Genomic DNA, 20,841 nt, shown 5'->3' with positions numbered 1-20,841 from the left:
TCTCTTGCAAATAACACAAAGAGGTACAGGGGCTGTACGCGTACCAGGGGAGAAGAAAGGCACCCGGCTCAGTTATCACTTTCAATCAGCAAATGTTTGGCCCCTTCAGGCCTTGGGTTTGTTTTTTTTTTTCTTTTCTCTTTTTTAATTAAAGGCTTCCCACTAATGAGATTTTGCATTTGAATTTTGAGTTTTGTAACTTTATATCTAATTTATGTCTTTATAAATCTCACTTACTTTTAAGAAAGGCTGAAATATAAGAGACAAGATTTAGAAAACAGCATGTTTCTATAGGACAAAATGAGGAAAGAGATGAGGTGCTTAAAAGTTCTGCTTTCATTGGGTGCAGTACTGCATCATCAGTTCCTTCACACACACACACACACACACACACACAAAACTCTACTACAACAGATGAATTGCCTTCCATGATATATTTACATCCAATTACCTACCCCCAAAGCTCATTTTTGTAGTGCTTCCTACTGGACTTTCCAGCAGAAAATCACTCTTTTAAAAATGTGTGCTCAAAGTAAATTAGTGGTTGCCTAGGCTTGTGGGGCTAGGGGTGGGGATAAGAGTGACTGCTACTGGGTAGGGGGTTATTTTCTAGGATAATAAAAAGGTTCTGAACTTAGATTTGGATGGTGGTTGCACAACTCTGTGAATATACTAACAGCATTGAATTGTACACTTTAAATTGATGAATTTTATGGTTTGCAGATTATTTCAATAAAGATTTTTAAAAAATCTGTTCTGCAGGAGGACTCTGAAAGAGAAGAGTGCCATAAAGAGAAGTCTCTTGGATTTGAGTAATCTCTTTGCCAAAGCTTTAAGGCCAGGAAACAAAGGTCAGACCTGAGGTTTTTGATTCAATATATCCTAATATTCCACCATTTTCTCTCCCTACCTTCCATCAAGATCCTTCTTTATAATTTATCACATGAATAATATAACCCAGTGGAGCCCTGTGATAGACTTCAGGGATTGGCAACCCAAAAGCCATTCACAATGTCCTCTTCTCCCACCCTTTTCCACTATAGGGGCTAGAGAGCAAAATACAGTTGGCCCTCTGTATTTATCCATGGATTTAGCATTCATGGATTCAACCAACCTCAGATTGAAAATATTCAAAGCAAAAAAAGAGTCTAGAAAGTTCCAAAGAGCAGAACTTGAATTTGCCACATGCTGGCAACTACTTACATTAGCATTTACATTGTATGTACAGCTATTAGCATAGCATTTGCATTTATTAGGTATTATAAGTAATCTAGAGAGGATTTAAAGTATAAGGGAGCATATGAGTAGGTTATGTGCAAATACTACACCATTTTGTATAAGGGATTTGAGCATCCACAGTTTGGTATCCGAAGGGGTCCCAACGACTATATTTCTTTTTCCATTTTTGCTGCTGGAAGCAGCTGTATGACTTCATTCTGGTCAATAGAATGTAAGCAGAACTCACTCAGATGAGATTTCCAGGGAAGTTTTATTTACAGATTAAAAGGGGTAATCACAACTGGCAGAGCCCTTTTGTTCCTTTGTCTCTTCCTCCTTCTTCCTGCCTAGAAAGCAGGCATGAGGCCTGGAGATGCAACAGCCAGCTGGTGACATGAGAGGACAAGCATGAGAATAAAAGCCCATAAGCTAATGAAGGTGGAGCAGAAAGACTTGGTCCTTGTCAGCATTTCTCAGCAGCTGTACCAGTGCTGGACTGCTCAGCTCTGGATTTCTCATTATGTGAGAAAAAGAAAACTCTTTTTTGTTAACCAACTATGACTTGCTGTTGCAAACAAGTATCCTATTACTTGCAACCACAAGCACTTTTAACAAGCCAATTATGAGACTTTTATATTTAAAAATTATCTAAATATGTCAATGTCAAAGTGGGTTTACTTTAATGTCCAGGGGCTGCTTGTTGTACACAGAAAAGACCATTTATAGTTAATCTGGGTTCAAATTGTTATATAATTTATTGAAGACACAAATTTTCCTTAAGCCTTTAAGTTTAATTTAAAATATTTTATCTTCCTTAAAGATCTAATAAGTGCCATACTAGAGATCTACGCAAAGATGAAGAAAAAGAAAGTGTGGTTTCACAGAAACACATTTGAGCTAGGCCTTAAAGAATGTAGAGAAAGGAAAATTCCGGACAGAAGAATACATAAACTCAGAAGCATGAAAGGGCATGATGTGTTAAGTGGGCGTGGGAGGCCGGAGAAGGGGAGATGAGGCTGGAAAGCAAATTGAAGTCAAATTGTTCAGTCTTATATACCAGACTAAGCACACTAAAGTTTAAACTTTATCCTACAGCAAACTGGAAGCTCTTAGAAGTTTTGAAGGAAGGGAGTGGCGTGATTATGTGGGTGTTTCAGAAAGAAAAAGAGATTGGAGGAGGCCATAGAGGCTATTTGGAGAATATTGCAGTAGAACTAATGAGAGAGGATAAAGGTCATTAAGAAAACCCCACTGCAGACGCTGCAGGGGACCCCCAGGGCAGCAGGCCAATGGAGGTTGAAGCAGAGGCTCACAGTCAGAGGAAGCTGAGTGGAGGCCAAGTCTGCAAGGGAGAAGGGGGGTCAGCATTCCTAGGAAGCATTGCCAAGGCTGTTAAGAGCCACGTGTTAATTGCAGCAGGCTGCAGCTTTGGAAACCCATGAGGCCCATAGCAAACAAGTGAACGTGGGGGCAGAGGAGGCAAGGGACCCCCAGCCGAGGACCCTGGCTCTTCCTGCTGTGACATGTACTCATAAGCCATACCCCTCCTTCTTCTCAACACCTGCTCAACAAGTTAGAAAAAGAAGCAGGGAGAGGGGCGGTAATCTGAGAGTTTGGATTTTTTTGTTGTTGCTTTTTTGGGGGGAGGGGGATTTGTTTTCTGTTTTTTTAATGCAAGAGAAACTGAACATACCTGTTAAATTAATTCAACAAGGAATCCATTAAACTGAGGTGGCTCTAATGCCATGGGGGCCTATGTAAGCAAACCAAAATCTAAGCCTGTCAATGCCTCAAGTTTAGGAAATTGAAACCTAAGGACAACGAGTCACAAATAGCCAACTGGGCTTTAAGATACAGCCAATCAGGAACTCCCTGGCGGGCCAGTGGTTAGGGCTCCTCACTGTCACTGTCAAGGGCCTGGGTTCGATCCCTGGTTGGGGAACTAAGATCCCACAATCTGCACAGCACAGCCAAAAAGAAAAAATATATATATCCAATCAATAATTTCCTTACTTTGCTTCCACTTTCTTTCTATGAAAGTGTCTCTCCAGGCTCCTGTTAGTGGAGAGCTCCTGACCACTTCCAGTTTGGTGGTGCCCTATGCCAATCCATTTTTGCTCAAACAAACTCTTAAAAAGTTTTAAATGCCTCACTGTGTCTTTTAACATACTTAAAGGCTCATTTCAATTATCAGCATTACCATGCTTTATACCAGTTGGGACGTTTGGCTAATCATCACCACCACAAACAACTAACCAGTAGGTAGGAGCTCAAGAGAAGACCACATCAGTTATGGACAAAATAACAGGAAAATCCATTTTCTCTGCACAACAAAGTTGAATTATACACTCTGAATCAGAAACACACAAAAAAAGCAAAATCGAAAATACAAACATTGGCTGGTTATATGCCGCACCCACCATGGGAGGCACTGAATCCGTGGGGCGTCAGCAATCCAGTCATCAGAGACAACTCCCACTTACGAGCAAATACATTTTGGGGGGCCTAGCCCTGGCCCAAACTCTCCAGCTTTCTGCTCCAATCCATGCTTATCAAATGGTCCTTGATTATTAATTCATCATCACTAGTTCTTCAATACTAGAGGCTGGCACTGGAAAAGGATAACCCCCCTTTAAGGAAATAGAATGGGCTTTTATTTTATACATCAGTCTCATAAGAGTGTAGCTGGTATTAGTCGCCCTAAGCAGGACTCATCCTGGGGCTCTAACAAGACGGCGTTTCCTTAACACAACATCATAATTCAACTGTACTTCAATAGGGAGTTCCCTGGTGGCCTACTGGTTAGGATTCCAGGCTTTCACTACCGCGGCCTGGGTTCAATCCCTGGCTAGGGAACAGAGATCCCGCAAGCCGTGTGGCACAGCCAAAAAACTCCAAAAAGTACTTGAAAAAGTAAATTAAAAAAAAAAAAATGGACTGAGTTTCTTGCCTGAAAGGCCGAGGACTAGACTCTGGGCTCATGGGTGAATCCAAACCCTGGTAATCGCTTGGCCAGTTTCTCCTGGTGACACCAGTATTTCCCTGTCCTGCCCCTTCTATCAATGTCATGTCACACTGTGGACTCCAATTGAGAAGGAGAAGAACCTACATGGAAGCAGAACAGAATCTGGCCAGATCCACATATTTCTTCTAAGGTCCTATGCCTGCCCCATGACACACTCCAGGTGTGGTGGCCAAGCTGTCCATTCAGTGACTCATCCCTGAACCACTTCCCATCACCTGGTCTACTTCCTTCTGACCAACTAAAAAATTCTGGCTGCTGACTTTTATATTCCTTCTCCTACTTATTTCCCCACTGCTCCCATTGGATTTGACCTTGGCTAACTCAAAAAGCCTTGGGTGACACCTTTCCTGTTTCAGCCTGTCTCCTTCTACCCCAGCCATGGACTGAAGGGCTACTCTCCCACTAGGCCTGCCCTGGCCTTGCTGACAGAACTTAGATGCACAGAACTCTCCAGGGCGCACTCCTCCTGTCAGAAGAGGAACAACTTAGACTCAACCACGCTGGACTCAACCAGATTCAGCCCAAGATGTGATGATCCCAGCAATTTCCAGAACCGTTGGCTGGGCTCTCCTACCACAGGGATTTGAGTTCAGCAAAAAGACAGGAAAACATTCAGCAGGACTGGTGATTTCCCAGGGAGGCTCTGAGAAAGTAGCTTTTCAGTGAGTAGCATTTGTAGGCCGAAGCTTTTCCTACTTGGCAGCACAGGGCTGCCACGTCAGCGCTGCCATTTCCATAGCAGTGGTTATGGAGTGACTGACATTCGGTACTGTGGCTGCAGCGACTCCAGCCCACAGTTAAGTCACACCAGCTCAGCATGTTCCCTTTTAATTACTTACCATTCTGAGGTAGGTATTGGAGCCAGGCAGGCCTGAGTTTGAATACCGGCCGTACATAGTTGGCCACATCTTCTCTGAGTCTCGGTTTTCCCAGCCATGAAATAATAACAGCTATACCTTCCTCACAGATAAACCACATGAAAACGCCTAGCATGCACATCCCTGACACAGCAGACACTGACCAGTGTTAATTCTGATTCCTTTTGCTGAGATTCTGATTCCAACCTGAGGCAGAATCTCCAGGATCCTAAAGATCTGCTTCACCTGGGAGTCCTTTGTACTCAATAGTAATTCTTCCTCGTCTTTAAGTCAGGGGAAGGTGGTAACCTACAATCAGACTTGGAGCTCTGACTGGACAAGCTTATAGAAAGGAATAGTTTTGGGGTTGGGTGTAAGACTAAAGGAAATGCTCACTCCCTGGCTTTCAACCTTCAGCGAGCATGGGAATCATTTAGGGAGTTTATTAAAAATACAGGGACTTCCCTGGGTGTCCAGGGGCTAAGACTCTACGCTTCCACTGCAGGGGGCACAGGTTCTTTCCCTGATCGGGGAACTAAGATTGTGCATGCCAAGCGGCCAAAAATAATAACAATTAATAAATAAAAATTTAAAAATAAATAAAAATACAGATACTCAGGTTCCTCTCTCAGTGACTGTCACTGAGTCACTGAGAGTCAGACCCAAGAATCTACATTTTAAGTAAGTTTCCGAGGGCTTCCCTGGTGGCGCAGTGGTTGAGAGTCCGCCTGCCAGTGCAGGGGACATGGGTTCGTGCCCCAGTCCAGGAAGATCCCACATGCCGCAAAGGGCCCGTGAGCCAGAGCCGCTGAGCCTGCGCGTCCGGAGCCTGTGCTCCGCAACAGGAGAGGCCACAACAGTGAGAGGCCTGCGTACTGCAAAAAAATAAAAAATAAAAATAAGTTTCCAAGATTATTCTAATGTGCACCAAAGTATGAGAATCACTGCCCTGTCTGGAAGTTTCTCTCTTCTCCTCCTTGACCTGGTTATTCTGGTAGACAGAGTGGGTGGTGGGGCCCAGTTGAGGGCTGTGGTAATAATAAAAAATTATTTGGTCTTTGTCTCCAGTTCCTGGCACAAAGCTCCCAAATCCTTGGACTCTCTTGAGTGATGAGTATCTTATGCTAATGTGGTAACCCTTAGGGGGGTTAAGTGGGGGGGACCCACACTAGATAGCTTCAGGATGGGGACTGGTCACAAGAAAAACCAACCAAGTGATGAAAGGGCTAGACTTTCAGCCCCAGCCCCTGACCTCCGCAGGGAGGGAGAGAGGTGGAGACTAAGTTCAATCACCAATGGCCAGTAATTTAATTAATCATGCCTAGCTAATAAACCCTTGATTAAAAACCTAAAAAATAAGTTCCATGGGCTTGCAAGTTGGTGAACACATTCATGTGCTGGGAAGATGGCACGACAGGAGAGAGCATGGAAGCTCTGTGCCAATCCCCACTCCCCACCCCCATCCCCTATAACTGGCCCTATGCATCTGTAGGGGAGCAAAATTTGCCACCCCAAAATATCTCTTGACATGCAGATTATTCTGAACTGAAAACTATCAAGGCTCAAAAGAACTTTTGACCTTCCCCCTAACTGCCTAAAGAATGTAGAGGCCCTGTTCTAGGGAGGGAGCTATCACCATAGATAACTATAGTATGAACTAAGTATGACTGGCAGAGAGGAACCTAGCAAAGTCTGTTTGTTAAAATTCCTCTCTGTGTCCCACTGTCTCTGCATGGCCCAGCAAACATTTGTTTACCAACAAACATTTGCTTTTCCACCTCATGTTAAATGCCTTCCTCCCATTTAGAGTCCCAAACCACTACCCCCAACATCCTCTTTTGTCTCTAACTGAAGATGGTGTTTAAGGTGAGGGTTCTGGCCATTTTGGTGAGTTACTCAGTTTTCCTTGGCCTCTCTCTTGTATACATGTTATTAAATTTTTGTTTGATTTTCTCCTGTTAATCTTTCTCATGTCAATTTAATTCTCAGACCAACCAGAAGAACCTAGAAGGGTAAGGGAAATTTTTTTTCTTCTCTGACACATCTCTTCCATTTGGTTGTTCCTGAGTTATATCCTTTATAAGGAACTGGTAGATGTAAGTAAAGTGTTTTTCCTGAGTTTTATGAGTCATTCTAGAATATTATCAAACCTGAGGGGATGGACACCAAGGGGGAAAAGTGGCGGGGGGGTGGTGGTGGGATGAATTGGGAGGTTGGGATTGACATGTATACACTAATATGTATAAGATAGATAACTAATAAGAACCTGCTGTATAAAAAAATAAATAAATAAAATTCAAAAAAAAAAAAAACCTGAAGGGAGCTCGTGGGAACTCCCAAATCTGTAGTTAGCCAGCAGAAGAGTGGGTAGCCTGCGTACCCCATTTGCAGCTGGTCTGAAGTAGGGGCAGTCATGTGGGAGTGAGCCCCTTAACTCATGGGACCTTACCCTAATTGTAGGTAGATAGTGTCAGAATTGAATTGAATTGTTGGGCACTCAATTAGTGTCATAGAATTGGTTGGTATGTGGAAAAACAGCACACATTTCGTATCAGAAGTGGTGTCAGAAAAAAAACACTACACAGGGGCCTGTCACATTCTGTCTCCTCTTGACTTCACCTGGCCCTTGTATAACCACACTTCTTTATAGAATGTGGTTGAGCCCAGAAGAAACAGCCAATTCCGCTGCAATTCTCTGACCTAAATTCAGTGTTGACCTTTTGAAGAGGAATAGAAGTAGGGCTAAAATTTTCCCTGTTCAAGCCTACCCAAAAGGAGGGCAGAATTTGCCTATAGGCTTCTGACTTGCTGACTCTAATCCTTAGCACGCCCAGAAGACGGTCTCCAACAAACCAAGGAGCAAAAGGCCCGCTTTACAGTAGGATATGAGCTCATTTACTGGAATCATCTATGGACTAGCTGACTGCCTTGACTCTGGCTGACCCTGCCTGAGCTGCCCCGTAACCTTTGGAGCCTGGCCATTAGTGTTTGCCAGGCCCCTTCCCTCTAGCTAGATTCTCTGCCTCTGTTCCTCTTGGCTATTTATCAGTGCCCCAAAGTTGCTGCCATAAACTCACATAGCAATTTCCACTGGAATGTGCCCCAGGAGTCCAGGTAAAGTCTTTTCTGATAAGCCTTCCCATCCTGGCCTCACATCTGATAGGCCTCCTGTGCCCCCAGCGTTTGCTGTTAAAATGCTATCCCCTCACTTCCTTGCCTTCTCTGCTCTCTCTCTCTTCCTAGAGAAGCCACATAATCAGTCAATGCCACACATCTTGGTATATCTGCTGATGTACCTGAGACCACTCTAAGGGCCTCATTCTTAGTCTTTTTTTTTTTTTTTTTAATATGTGATAATTTTTGACAAGGATTTCTTCTGCCAGAGCCCTGTTCAGGACAAAGTTAACCTGGTCAATAATTGTCTTACCCACCTGCAGGGAGAGAGACACAGTCAATTTGGTAAGAGATGGTACAAAATCAAGGGAGATGACTGAGGCAATGTGCTGAAGTCCAAGTAGAATGAACTGGCCAAATGCTTCTACTTTGAGCAGAGGCTCAAGTCTTCCATGAAGGAGAAGCTTCCCCGAGACTAGAAGGCCAGAGCCACCACTAACTAGTAGAGAACACCTGCCAGCTACAAGGTCATCCCAGGGACCTCAGCTGGGTACTACTTAGGACAGTGCCCCAAGCAACTCCCAGTCAGCTGGCCTTGGGAAATTCCTTACTGTAACTATACTGGGTCAACACTGACTCTTGGAAATCCCTCCCTCCAACTGTGGTTCTGTCTCCTCTTCCATGACAGAAATAACCCTTGTCCTGGGCTGACTGACTTGGAGTTCTCCACGTCTTTTACAGGATCCACTTATGTGAGGGTTGGGGGGAAATCCTGTGTGGCTTGGGCTCTTGAAAATGGTTCCCAAGCTGCACCACCCACCTTCTGGGCATAATAAACTTCTCCAAGTAGAGCTCTTCCAGACCTTGCAACTTTGATCCTCGGAGTCTCTAGCACCATACTCACAAACACACCATCATCTGGAGTAAAATCTCTGTCATTTTCCAGATCCTTGGAAGTCATATGATTCCTCTGTGTTCTCACTTTGGGCAGTGCCTGTAGAGTATCTGATACCTGTAGTCCCATCCCGAGTGTGTACTCATAGATATCTGGCTGCGACCAGTACCCACCCAAGCCACAGGGTCAGATTCTCATTATGTACAAAGAATGGGAGGAACAAAGTGGTGATTAGCAACCCTCTAAGGTCCCTGGAAAGTATTTATTTAAATACCACCAACTTTTAGTAAAGAATGTGGCAGAGTGCCACTTATTCTCCAATGTCTTCTCCTTTATACTACATTAATAGAATACCTAGAATAAAGATTATACATTTCCCAACATACCCTGAACTTTGATATGGTTATGTGAATACACTGTGGCCAACGAGAGATGAAGGAAAGTGAAGTATAGAACTTTCAGGATGTGTTCTTAAAGGGAGGGGGGCTGCCCTTTCTCCAACAGTTCCTCTCCCTGTCTCCTCTCCTCCACCCTGTTCCTCTAATTGTGGACATGGTAGCATATCTCCTTGGCCAAGTGGACTTTAGGCCACACCCTACAGATGATGAAGCAACAAGTTAGAGGGAGCCTAGGTCCCAGATGACCATATTGAGCAGAGCTGCCATCCCAACCTCAGACCACCTGTTGAAACAAGCAGTGGTGAGCCTGAGCATCCCTGAACGTCCCTTTTGGGTATGCCAGCAATGCAAGACCTTGACTGCTTTTAGCCAATCATTTCTCAGAGTTGAGTTTGCAATCAACAGACTCAAGAGATAATGTAACGTCTTCTCCCAGACAAAGAGCAGGCTTGCTTACCAGCCACTGTAAAAGTGGTAGATTTCAGTTGAAATGCAAACCCACTATATGTAGAGTGTCCATCTTTGTCCCTCCATGCTGCCTCCATGGTTTTTTTTTGGCCGCACCACGCAGCATGTGGGATCTTAGTTCCCCGACCAGGGATTGAACCCGTGCCCCCTGCACTGGGAGTCGTAACCACTGGACCGCCAGGGAAGTACCCCTCCGTGGGTTTTGAAAGGCATGAGGAACCAGCACCAACATGATGCCCATGATGCTTGGATGCAGTAATAAAATTTTTTGTCTCAGACCTAGGAATCTTGTATCTTCAGCCAGCATCCGTGAAACAGCAATTTATTAGCTTGCAAGTAAAGTAAACCCCCAGAACTTCACATACCTACCACTGGGCTGTTTTTAGGAAAGAAATCAACTTGTATCTCTTTTAAGCCACTATTATTTTGGATGTCTGTTACAGACAGCCAAATATAATTCTAACGAATCAAAGAGTAATTTTTTGAAGTTCTGATTTGGCAAAAAAAACTGCTTATTACATCTTGTCAGAAATTTATCATTCAAGCTGAGCCAAATGTGATCCATTCAAAAGCAGGAAATTATAAAAGTGTTCGGACCTCTTGAACAAGTGACATAGCATATAGAAATTAAGGAATTAAGATCACACTATGACTGGTTCCCATGGTTAGCAGATGTGGAACGGACTGAATCAAAGCTTACTGAATCAGGCAGGCAAGATCATGAGAGCGAATGCTCCACATTTATTTGAGTAAGATTTCTTAAAAAAAATTTTTTTTTTTTGTCCGCACCGCAGCGGGGTATCTTAATTCCCCTATCAGGGATTGGGCCTGTGCCTCCTGCAGTGGAAGCGTGGAGTCTTAACCACTGGACCACCAGGGAAGTCCCTTAAAATGTTTTTTGAATGCTATTTTATGCCAAGAATTATATTCACCCATGATTTTTGATATGTTTTCATATTATGAGGGATGGAGTTCAGATAAACTTGGAGAGCAATTCCTTGATCCACCTTGTCTTCAGACAAGGCAAAGATTAATGTGCTTCAGACTAGACTGGATTTAAGCTAACATTCTTTCTAGAATGTTGGTGACTCTTGTCCTTTGAAAAACCGAAGGGTAATTGAAAAATATTGAGAAAGTTTCGAGCAAGTTTGCGTCAGTACCACATTAGTCAAGAGACCAAGGCAAAAGTAAAACAAGAATAGATGTGGGGATGTGGCAACACCTGCTACTGAAAGCACTGACAAAATGTTGAAAGCTCTTCATGAGACACAGGTATTCTGATGTGTCAAAATATTCTAAATGCTTGAACTCTCTACAAGAATTCCCTGTGTAGTTTTTTTTTTTTTTTTTTTTTTTTTTTTTTTTTGCGGTATGCGGGCCTCCCACTGTTGTGGCCTCTCCCATTGCGGAGCACAGGCTCTGGACACTCAGGCTCAACGGCCATGGCTCACGGGCCCAGCTGCTCCGCGGCATGTGGGATCTTCCCGGACCGGGGCACAAACCCGTGTCCCCTGCATCGGCAGGCGGACTCTCAACCACTGCGCCACCAGGGAAGCCCTGTAGTTATCTTTTTAAATTAATTTTTATTGGAGTATGGTTGCTTTACAATGTTGTGTTAGCTTCCACTGCACAACAAAATGAATCAGCCATACACATAACAGATATCCCCTCCCTTTTGGACTTCCCTCCCATTTAGGTTATTGCAGTGCACTAGGTGAGTTCCCTGTGCTATACAGCATGTTCCCATCAGCTGTCCATTTTATACATAGTATCAATAATGTATATGTGTCAGTCCCAATCTCCCAATTCCTCCCACTCCACCCCTTTCCCCCTTGGTATCCATACATTTGTTCTCTACGTCTGCGTCTCTATTTCTGCTTTGCAACTAAGATCATCTATACCATTTTTCTAGATTCCACATATGTGCATTATTATACAATATTTGCTTTTTTCTTTCTGACTTACTTCACTCTGTATGACACTCTCCAAGTCCATCCACGTCTCTGCAAATGACCCAATTACATTCCTTTTTATGGCTGAGTAATATTCCATTGTATATATGTACCACATCTTCTTTATCCATTCCTCTGTCAATGGGCATTTAGGTTGCTTCCATGTCCTGGCTATTGCAAATAATGCTGCTATGAACACTGGAGTGCATATCCTTTTTTTGAATTATGGTTTTCTCTGGGTATATGCCCAGTAGTGGGATTGCTGGGTCATATGGTAGTTCTACTTTTAGTTTTTTAAGGAACCTCCATACGGTTTTCCATAAGGGCTATATCAATTTACATTCTTCCCTGTGTAGTTATTTTTTATTTCCAACTTCTAACACTCTAATGACATTACTCTTTTTGGTGGACACACATTGTTTTTGCCTGATCAGCATCCATTTTCTCTTTGGGAACAGCATTCAGATTTTTCCTTGGGGAATTACCTTCCCCCTCCCACCCCCGGACTTTCCTAGTCCATTTTGTTGGGTCAGCCTGACTTCACCCTACCAAGCAGCAGGTAATTGGTTCAGAAGACCACATGACCAAGTGAGATTCAGTACTGGGACTTTTATTGATATTATTGGGAATGTGAAGTTTGATTTATTTTAAGATTGCTATCATAGGATAATATAAGCCTGGGGATGCTAGAAATCATATATAGAAAAAGCAGTCCTGGAAATAGGGCCAATGCCGTGGAAACAGAACCAAGAGGAAGAGAAATACCAAGTCCTACTGACATAGTTTTAACCCAGATCCAGCCATACTTGAACATGCCTGAACATCTCTAGACTTTTCGCTATCTTTAGCCAATAAATTCCCTTTTTTGCCTAAGCCAGGCTTGAGGTGGTTTATACCTTGAGAAATAAAAGAGTTTTGACTCTTGAAGGTATTGCTGTCACAAAAGCTACCTAGAAGTGGCTGTCTAGTCTGTATAAAAGCAAAGAATGTGCTCAGGCTAGCTGTGGCTCCAGAATTCATATAAATAGGTGCTACTATTTAGTCAAGCCAGAGGTAATGGATGAGGGACTTGTTCTAAAGCTGCTTTACGTAATTTTGCTTAAACATCTATTATTCATATCAAAGAATGAGGAGAAGAAAATACCTCACCCTCCAGGCCAGTCGCTTGGCACCACAACTGACTCAAGCTAAGAAAAGATCAATCAATAAGGTTGCCAGAGCTCTGTGAAGGTCTAATCCATATCTGCCTTTCAGTGTTTACCAGAAGCATTTTGATATAATGGAAAGTGCTCTGGGTTCAGATCCTAGCTGTACAACTTACCAAGCTAAATGACCCTGGACTAATGGCTCAAATTCTGGGAGATCTAGTTTGTTTTACAAATTTTTGTATTTGATATAAATGATATATCTGCATCCTTCTGCCAGTGATTTATTTCTCCCTTAACATCATAAATATGAAATTCATGCTTGAGGTCCTGTGGAGCCCTAGTGCATTCGTTTTCCTGTTATGTTATATTCCATTACATAGATCTACCACAATATATTTTTTTAAATATTTATTTATTTATTTTGGCTGTGTCAGGTCTTAGTTGCAGCTCGGGTCTTTTGTTGCAGCGTGCGGGCTCTCAGTTGTGGTGCGCGGGCTTCTCTCTAGTTGTGGCTTGCAGGCTCCAGAGCACATGGGCTCAGTAGTTGTGGCAAGTGAGGGCTTAGCTGCCCTGGGGCATGTGGCATCATAGTTCCCTGACCAGGGATCGAACCAGCGTCCCCTGCATTGCAAGACCTATTCTTAACCACTGGACCACCAGGGAAGTCCCCTACCACAATATTTTTACTCACTTTTCAATTGATGGACCTTAGGTTTTTTCCAAATTTTTATTCTTTTTTTTTTAACCAAATTTTCATTCTTATGCATACTACTGCCATAAATATTGTTGTTGTTGTTTTTGCGGTACGCCAGCCTCTCACTGTTGTGGCCTCTCCTGTTGTGGAGCACAGGCTCTGGACACACAGGCTCAGCAGCCATGGCTCACGGGCCCAGCCGCTCCGCGGCATGTGGGATCTTCCCAGACCGGGCCACGAACCCGTGTCCCCTGCATTGGCAGGCGGACTCTCAACCACTGCGCCACCAGGGAAACCCTGCCATAAATATTCTTATGCCTATATGCAAAAGATCATCTACAGTATATTCCAAGGAATATAATTGCTTGGTTATGGACCATTGCTGAGTTATATGTACTTTGACTTTACTAGATATTGACAAGCTGTCCTCCAGAGTTTTATCACTTGAGACTTTCACCAGCTTTGTAAAAGAGATGCTTCACATCCTTTCTAGCACTCAAGCATTCACTAAACAAATTTTTTTTAGTCATCTACTAATCTGTTCTAGGTACTGGGATGTAACAGTGAAATTTCCAGCTCTCTTGGAGCTTCATTTTCTTGGCAGGAGACATAATAACAAATAAAAAATGAATATATAATAGGTCCAGAGGTGACGAGTGCCTAGTTTCCAGAGTCTTTGGGTGCCAAGGACTAGTTCTTCTCCTTGGGTCCTTCTTTACCTACAGTAAGTGAATACAATGCCCTCTTGAACCCAATGCGACCTAATTCCAGAAACTGAGTTTTTAAAACTTGCAATTACCATAAAATTAGAAGATGAATATTTTACATTAGTGTGATGTTTTAGAATTCAGTTAGTGCTTTGGAATCCATGTTCTCAGTTGACCACAATTCTAGGCAGCATATAAGGAAGTGGTTAAATGCTCCTATCTCTGTAGTCAAGGAGCCTGGGGTCAAATCTTGGTTTCCTGACCCATGTTATTTTGAACAAGTTACTTAATCTCTCTAAGTCTCAATTTCTGTATAAGGTAATAGTGTCTGACTCATAGGGGTGCTTATCACGGTGCTCAGTAAATTTTTAGTACTTAATATTTACTAGTGATCAATTAACAATTGGATGGGTCAAACGTGATATTATTCCCATTTCATAGATGAGGAAACTGAGGTCCAAAGTGGTTGAACAAATTGCCCAGACAGTAAGTTCTGTTGCCTCATGAACCTGGGTTTTCTGGCACCAGAACCAATTCTCCACTAGAAAATTGTATATATAAATGTATGATGTATTTGTTGAATAATTATTTATTGAGCATCTAAAATTGCCTGTCACTGTTCTTGGTGCTAGGGAATTCTAAAATATTCCCAATATGGCTGATCATCTTTGGGCAAGCCTGAAATTATAGCTGTCTTGAGGCCAGTCCCAGTACTTTGTTTAATCTAGCATTGACTATGAATTGAATTTTGAAGATTTTACTGAAGTTTTTATGGAGGATAGAGATGAACATTATATCACTTTAGACTGTAAACATCTTGAAGGCAAAGATCATGTTTTACGTACCAGTGTACAACCAGCACTTAGCACGGTGCCTGGCATATACTTATTGACTATTTGATAAATGAACATGTCATACAGCAAAACTTATCTATCTTCCTCAGCAACTTCTCACCTGTCCCCATAATACCTTCCCCAGCAGCTCCTTCAAAACTGTTGATGAAATGGAGATGAATTGAACTGTGAAGAATCCTACCTCTCATGAATTTGATTGCATTCTCCCAAGTCTGCCTGGCTTCCAGATACAAGTAGTTTTCATCTGAAACCAAATATAGTGTTGTTTGGGTTATAAAACATATATGTAAAAAAACTGAGTCAGGGAGCCAATAGTTGAATAAACAATAACAACAACAAAATGTATTCATGGAAAGATCAGGGATGATCTAAGACAGTGCATACCGAGCACCTGATAAAGAGAACTGACAGTAAACATCACTGGAGTTCTGAGCAAAGAGAAAGGAAACAGGAGGATGGTAATGTATCAACCTGACTGAAGAGAATCTATTCTAGGTCTCTTTTTTGACAAACTGTGAGGTATTGTGAGTTGGTTTTATTATTATAGCTCAGAGAGTTTACTATTATTATATCTCAGAGAGTTTGCTCTGCATAGCAGGCTGTCAATAGCTTAAGGTTTTGGAGACATCTTTATGGGCTTAGGGTCTAATGGGTCCTAGGAACAGCCCACCTGCAGTTTCTGTGTAGAAAAAGGAGGTGGGGCCCAGGGAGCAAGGGCCTTGATTCCTCATTCCTGACTCTCCTAGCATTCAGCTTTGGGGACTAACCTCCAGCTGAGAAGAAAAACAGACCTTATTCTTGACCTGTCCACCCTGATACCTCACTCTCTGGTTGAAAGAAAAGGTATCCACTTTAAGTAACTCCTCTTTGACTTAAATGTCACAGTTGCCACTCCCTTTGCCTCATAACCTTACCCTCAGCCCCTATCCCCCACATAAAAGTAAATACCCCCTAAATTTGACAATGCTTCATTCTCATCATTCTCAAGATTACTACCTTGCTTTTAACCCAATCCAACATTTGGGATGGAGAATATTTCCTTAGATTTCAGCTTCTTCTCCTCCTCCTTCTTCCTCTCCTTTTTTTTTTTTTTTTTTGCGGTACGTGGGCCTGTCACTGTTGTGGCTTCTCCCATTGCAGAGCACAGGCTCCGGACGCACAGGCCATGGCTCATGCTCCGCAGCATGTGGGATCTTCCCGGACCAGGGCACGAACCCACGTCCCCAGCATCGGCAGGTGAACTCTCAACCGCTGTGCCACCAGGGAAGCCCCTTCTTCTCCTTTTTAAGTGCACAGATATTCCTTTAAATTAGCACTGTGAGATTAAGAAAATAAGATATTTTGGTAAGAAAAATCAAGATTTGTGTCTGACACCTGACTTAGCACAAAGTAGTCCTACTGGGGACAATATGTTAAACCCTTCAAAGCTAAAGGAAAATGAAATCAAGAAGTGTAGCTCTTAGAGAGACATCATGGTATGTTTCATTTTCCAACAAGCCAAGCTACAAGACACCCACTGGTGACACTTGGCTTTGGCCATCCAGATGCATTTATTTATTTCTGTGACAACATGAGCTTGGCAGAACATTGAGAACTGGTGGCCAAGAAAAGAAAATTCGGTCTTCCTGCTCACAGAAGAGATTCTAAGACATCCTTGCTAATACAGCATTGCAGAAAGGGCTTGTGTATGAATCAGCATACACATAAACGTTAAGTGGGCTGATGAGGGTGGCAGAGTTTATGAGAATTTCTGATGAAGCAGCACCAGGAGTGCCTACCCGTTATTGTATGAGTGCAGTGCAGTCTATAATTTGACTTGTTTGGGTCTTTTTGTTATTATATGTTATGCTTCACTGAAGCTTGCTGCAAGCTCTCTTTTTCCTTTGCTATCAGAATTCCCCTGATTCATGAATGAGAATGGAGGCTTTGTGGCAAGAATGTTAAGTGTTCCTTCAAACTACACAGACAGGGCTGAGAGATTGTTATGTTTTATTAGCATCTGATTCCAGGAATGGGATCCCAATTCTCCTAATTTCCTAGTCATAGACGCATTTTGGCGTTCACCACAGTCTAGTTGGATCCCCTCTGAAGTATCTAGGAATCAAATCAAAAGCAGTGTCAAGCAAAGTTGAGTTGAGTATACAGATGGTCAAGTAAAACATGTCGTCAGGCTTCCAGAATCCTCCCCCTTCCTAGGCCCAGTACTGTCTGGACAGATTTAGCAAAGAAATAACCCAGGCCCCTGTATTTTATCTGACAATCCTATTAAGGCTTTTGGTAGCTCTATCTTAGTCCTCTGCCATCAGAGGGAAAAAAAATCTGAGATTAGCCATCAAAACCTGGAGCAATATTTCTCAAAGTCTGGTCGCAGATAAACTGCATAAGAATAACCTGAGGAACCTGTGAAAAAAGCAGATTCCTGAGTTTCACCTTAGACTCACAGAATCCATAATTCCAGGTATGGGTCTGGGGAGATGCATTTAAAAAAATCTCTGTAGGGCTTCCCTGGTGGCGCAGTGGTTGAGCGTCTGCCTGCCGATGCAGGGGACGCGGGTTCGTGCCCCGGTCTGGAAAGATCCCACGTGCCGCGGAGCGGCTGGGCCAGTGAGCCATGGCCGCTGAGCCTGCGCGTCCGGAGCCTGTGCTCCGCAGCGGGAGAGGCCACGGCAGTGAGAGGCCCGCGTACCGCAAAAAAAAAAAAAAAAAAAAAAAAAATCTCTGTAGATAATTCTGAGGCACATCAAAGCATAACTATTATTTATGACCTCTGTGTCTTTTCTCTTCTAGCAGTGCATACTTAAAGCCTTTTGTTGTTGTTGTTGTTGGCCACGCCCCACAGCATGCAGGATCTTAGTTCCCTGACCAGGGATCAAACCCACATCCCCTGCATTGGAAGCGGAGAGTCTTAGCCACTGGACTGCCAGGGAAGTCCCACTTAAAGCCTTTTTCTGCTTATGGAAAGCAGATAATAAAAGTACAGTATATGACATTAATAAATATTTATCCTTAATCCCTTCTTAAAGGAACTTTGGATTTCAGGAACAAGAAGGGGTATATACCCAAGGTCCTTTCCCGGTTCCCTGAAGAAAAGAAAGTCAGAGATTGCCTCCATATAAACTAGGCCCCCCTAATCACCTACACGTGACCCTGTCCAGGCTGTTGGCAGTGGCTCCAGCAGAAACATGTTCAGAGTTGTTTGTGCGGGACAAACAGAATGCATCTTCAGTCAGTGTGCAGAGAAACCTGCAATTATTTACCCCTTCTCTAAATTACCTCCATACTTCTTTCCGGTCTGGATCAAAGAGTTAACTTAAAAACCAAAATTTCCCCCAACTTTTCCTTCCCTCACTATTCCTAATTCTGATCTCTTCATTAATCAGCGTTTTATCTGAAAGTTAGCCACCATTAATGAACAGATCATTGCATATTGAGAACCTCGTGTCAGCGAAGGCAATAGAACCCTGCAGATTCAGGATTTGGGTTTAGAAAGACTACAGGCCCCAACATGCAATTTCACCTTCCAAAGACTACCATTCCCAACATGCAATGCAGTCAGCGTTAGTAAAGGAAAGGAACTAGCTGGAAATTGCCAGCCTGGCTGGAAACTTTGCCTGCGTGCCACCCTCAGGCAAAGGAATGATTTAGAAATCTCCCAGAGGATATTTTTTGCAGGAGCGGTCACTCCCTAAATCCAGGCAAGAAAAGGGAGGAGTCTGAGCCGTGTCCCGCCCCTTCTCCAGTAAACTTCTGCCGTTCCAGGTTTGGCGGCGGGAGTTCGAAGGACCTGGAGAAGCTGCACACCCCTGGCTTTCCCCATGGTTTCGGTGACCAGAGCCGTTTTTGGAGACCTGCCCTTGGGGGCAGGGACGGTGGAGAAGTTCCAGCTGCAGTCAGACCAACTGAGAGTAGACATCATCTCCTGGGGCTGCACCATCACGGCCCTGGAGGTTAAAGACAGGCAGGGCAGAGCCTCAGACTTGGTGCTCGGCTTTGCTGAGTTGGAAGGTGGGTTGAATTACGCCCTGGGCTGCGGACGGGCCCCAGTTCCACCTGGCACACTGCCCCACACAGCCTGCCCGGGATGCAGGGATGCAGGGGAAGTACGGAGCTTGTGACCATCAGCAGTACTTGGATCCGGTTAACTCACTGTGTTGCCATCCAGTGTTTGGAAAAAGACAAAATGAATAGAAACTGACGTAGGACTGGGCCTCTGGTTATACATTCAGGCTTTGTCTTATTTAAAAAGTCAGTTGAGGGTAAGATAAACTCCAGCAACACTGGAGCGGTCTTTGAGCTGCCGGATCTTTGTAAGGGGGGGAGGGGAAAGTGCAGGCCAGAGCGGGTGTGGCCCCCTGCTCTTCCTCCTGCCCTTTCTGAAGAAGGAAAATGATCAAAGACGTGCGTCTTCTACTTCCTTTCTCCTTGATCAGATTCTCTTTGAGGTCTGGTTGTTTCAGAAATGCTCCATAAGGTAAGCTTAGTGGGTGCAGAAGCTTATCCGCTTTGGTCTGTGATTACCCCCTGGCTGATCAATAACTATGTGCTGAAAGAATGAGGAAGACCAACTTACTGTCGAGAAACGAGTCTCCTTATAGCTAGGGTGGACTTTGTTCTGTGGGAATCCGTAGACAATTAAGAACATGTATTAATTCCTGCATTCAAACACTGTTGATCCAACTGTCTCATTCAATGAGACAGGTCCCCATCATCATGCAGCTTGCAGCGTAGATGTGGAGATAGACCTTAGCCAAATATTTGCGTAAATAACTAACTCACAGTGCAGTTTGATTGGGGCAAAAGAAAATGTACATAGTGCTTGCTATCTCTTGGCACACCCGAGTAGCTAGACGGAAAATGAGGTTGAAATAAAGTTAGCAGAGGGCAACTGCTTGAGAATTAATTCTCTCTGCTCAGTGGTAGGGGCATGGACAAAATCTGTTAAGAGGGGCTTCCCTGGTGGCGCAGTGGTTGAGAGTCCAACTGCCGATGCAGGGGACACGGGTTCGTGCCCCGGTCCGGGAAGATCCCACATGCCGCGGAGCGGCTGGGCCCGTGAGCCATGGCCACTGAGCCTGCGCGTCCGGAGCCTGTGCTCCACAACGGGAGAAATCTGTTAAGAGGAGGCTTGAGGTTTTCCTTTAGGTGTCTGTTTTTCTGTCTGTTTGGTTCTTTAGATATGTAACATAGCTCATTGTTGGAGGTCAAGAAACCTGAGAGTATTGGTTTTCCCTTAGGAGGATAAAACTGGCTCATTTCCTTAGCAAAATGTATTATAAAAATATTTCTGAGGATCCTGTTCCTTGCCCTCTGGTTGGTTGTCTTTAGCTCCTTTGGAGCCTCCACAGCTTGGCTCGGAGAAGGAGGTAGGTAACCTTCGGCAGAATTTCTTTGGTGATTTCAGCAAGTCTATTATAGGAGACTCACTGGTAGGAAGGTGCAGGGGCTGGGGGAAATCAGCTCCTCTTACCCTTGCTCTCCACGCCCCCTTCTACTTCTGGGGGTGGTGTTCCT

The 20,841-nt window shown here is 43.7% G+C and overlaps 1 protein-coding gene across 7 annotated transcripts in view; it reads left to right on the top strand.

Annotated features, from left to right (window-relative positions):
• GALM (galactose mutarotase) overlaps nt 1-20,841 on the top strand; it is a 105,921-nt gene that overhangs the window by 27,352 nt on the left and 57,728 nt on the right. Inside the window, exons 3-4 of one of the 7 annotated variants that reach the window (XM_073791436.1) lie at nt 763-851; nt 19,090-19,335. In XM_073791436.1, the coding sequence (XP_073647537.1) occupies nt 19,146-19,335 (190 nt within the window). In that variant the 5' untranslated portion in view covers nt 763-851; nt 19,090-19,145. Of the gene's footprint in view, nt 1-762; nt 852-18,958; nt 19,336-20,841 lie in introns of those variants that run through there. The other 6 variants (XM_033838702.2, XM_033838701.2, XM_019942804.3 and 3 more) reach the window with 6 other exon arrangements.

Source organism: Tursiops truncatus, chromosome 14, assembly GCF_011762595.2.
Source record: "Tursiops truncatus isolate mTurTru1 chromosome 14, mTurTru1.mat.Y, whole genome shotgun sequence".
NCBI classification, from domain to species: Eukaryota; Metazoa; Chordata; class Mammalia; order Artiodactyla; family Delphinidae; genus Tursiops; species Tursiops truncatus.
The sequence above is the reverse complement of the archived record's forward strand: the minus strand, read 5'-3'. Positions and strand labels throughout refer to the sequence as shown.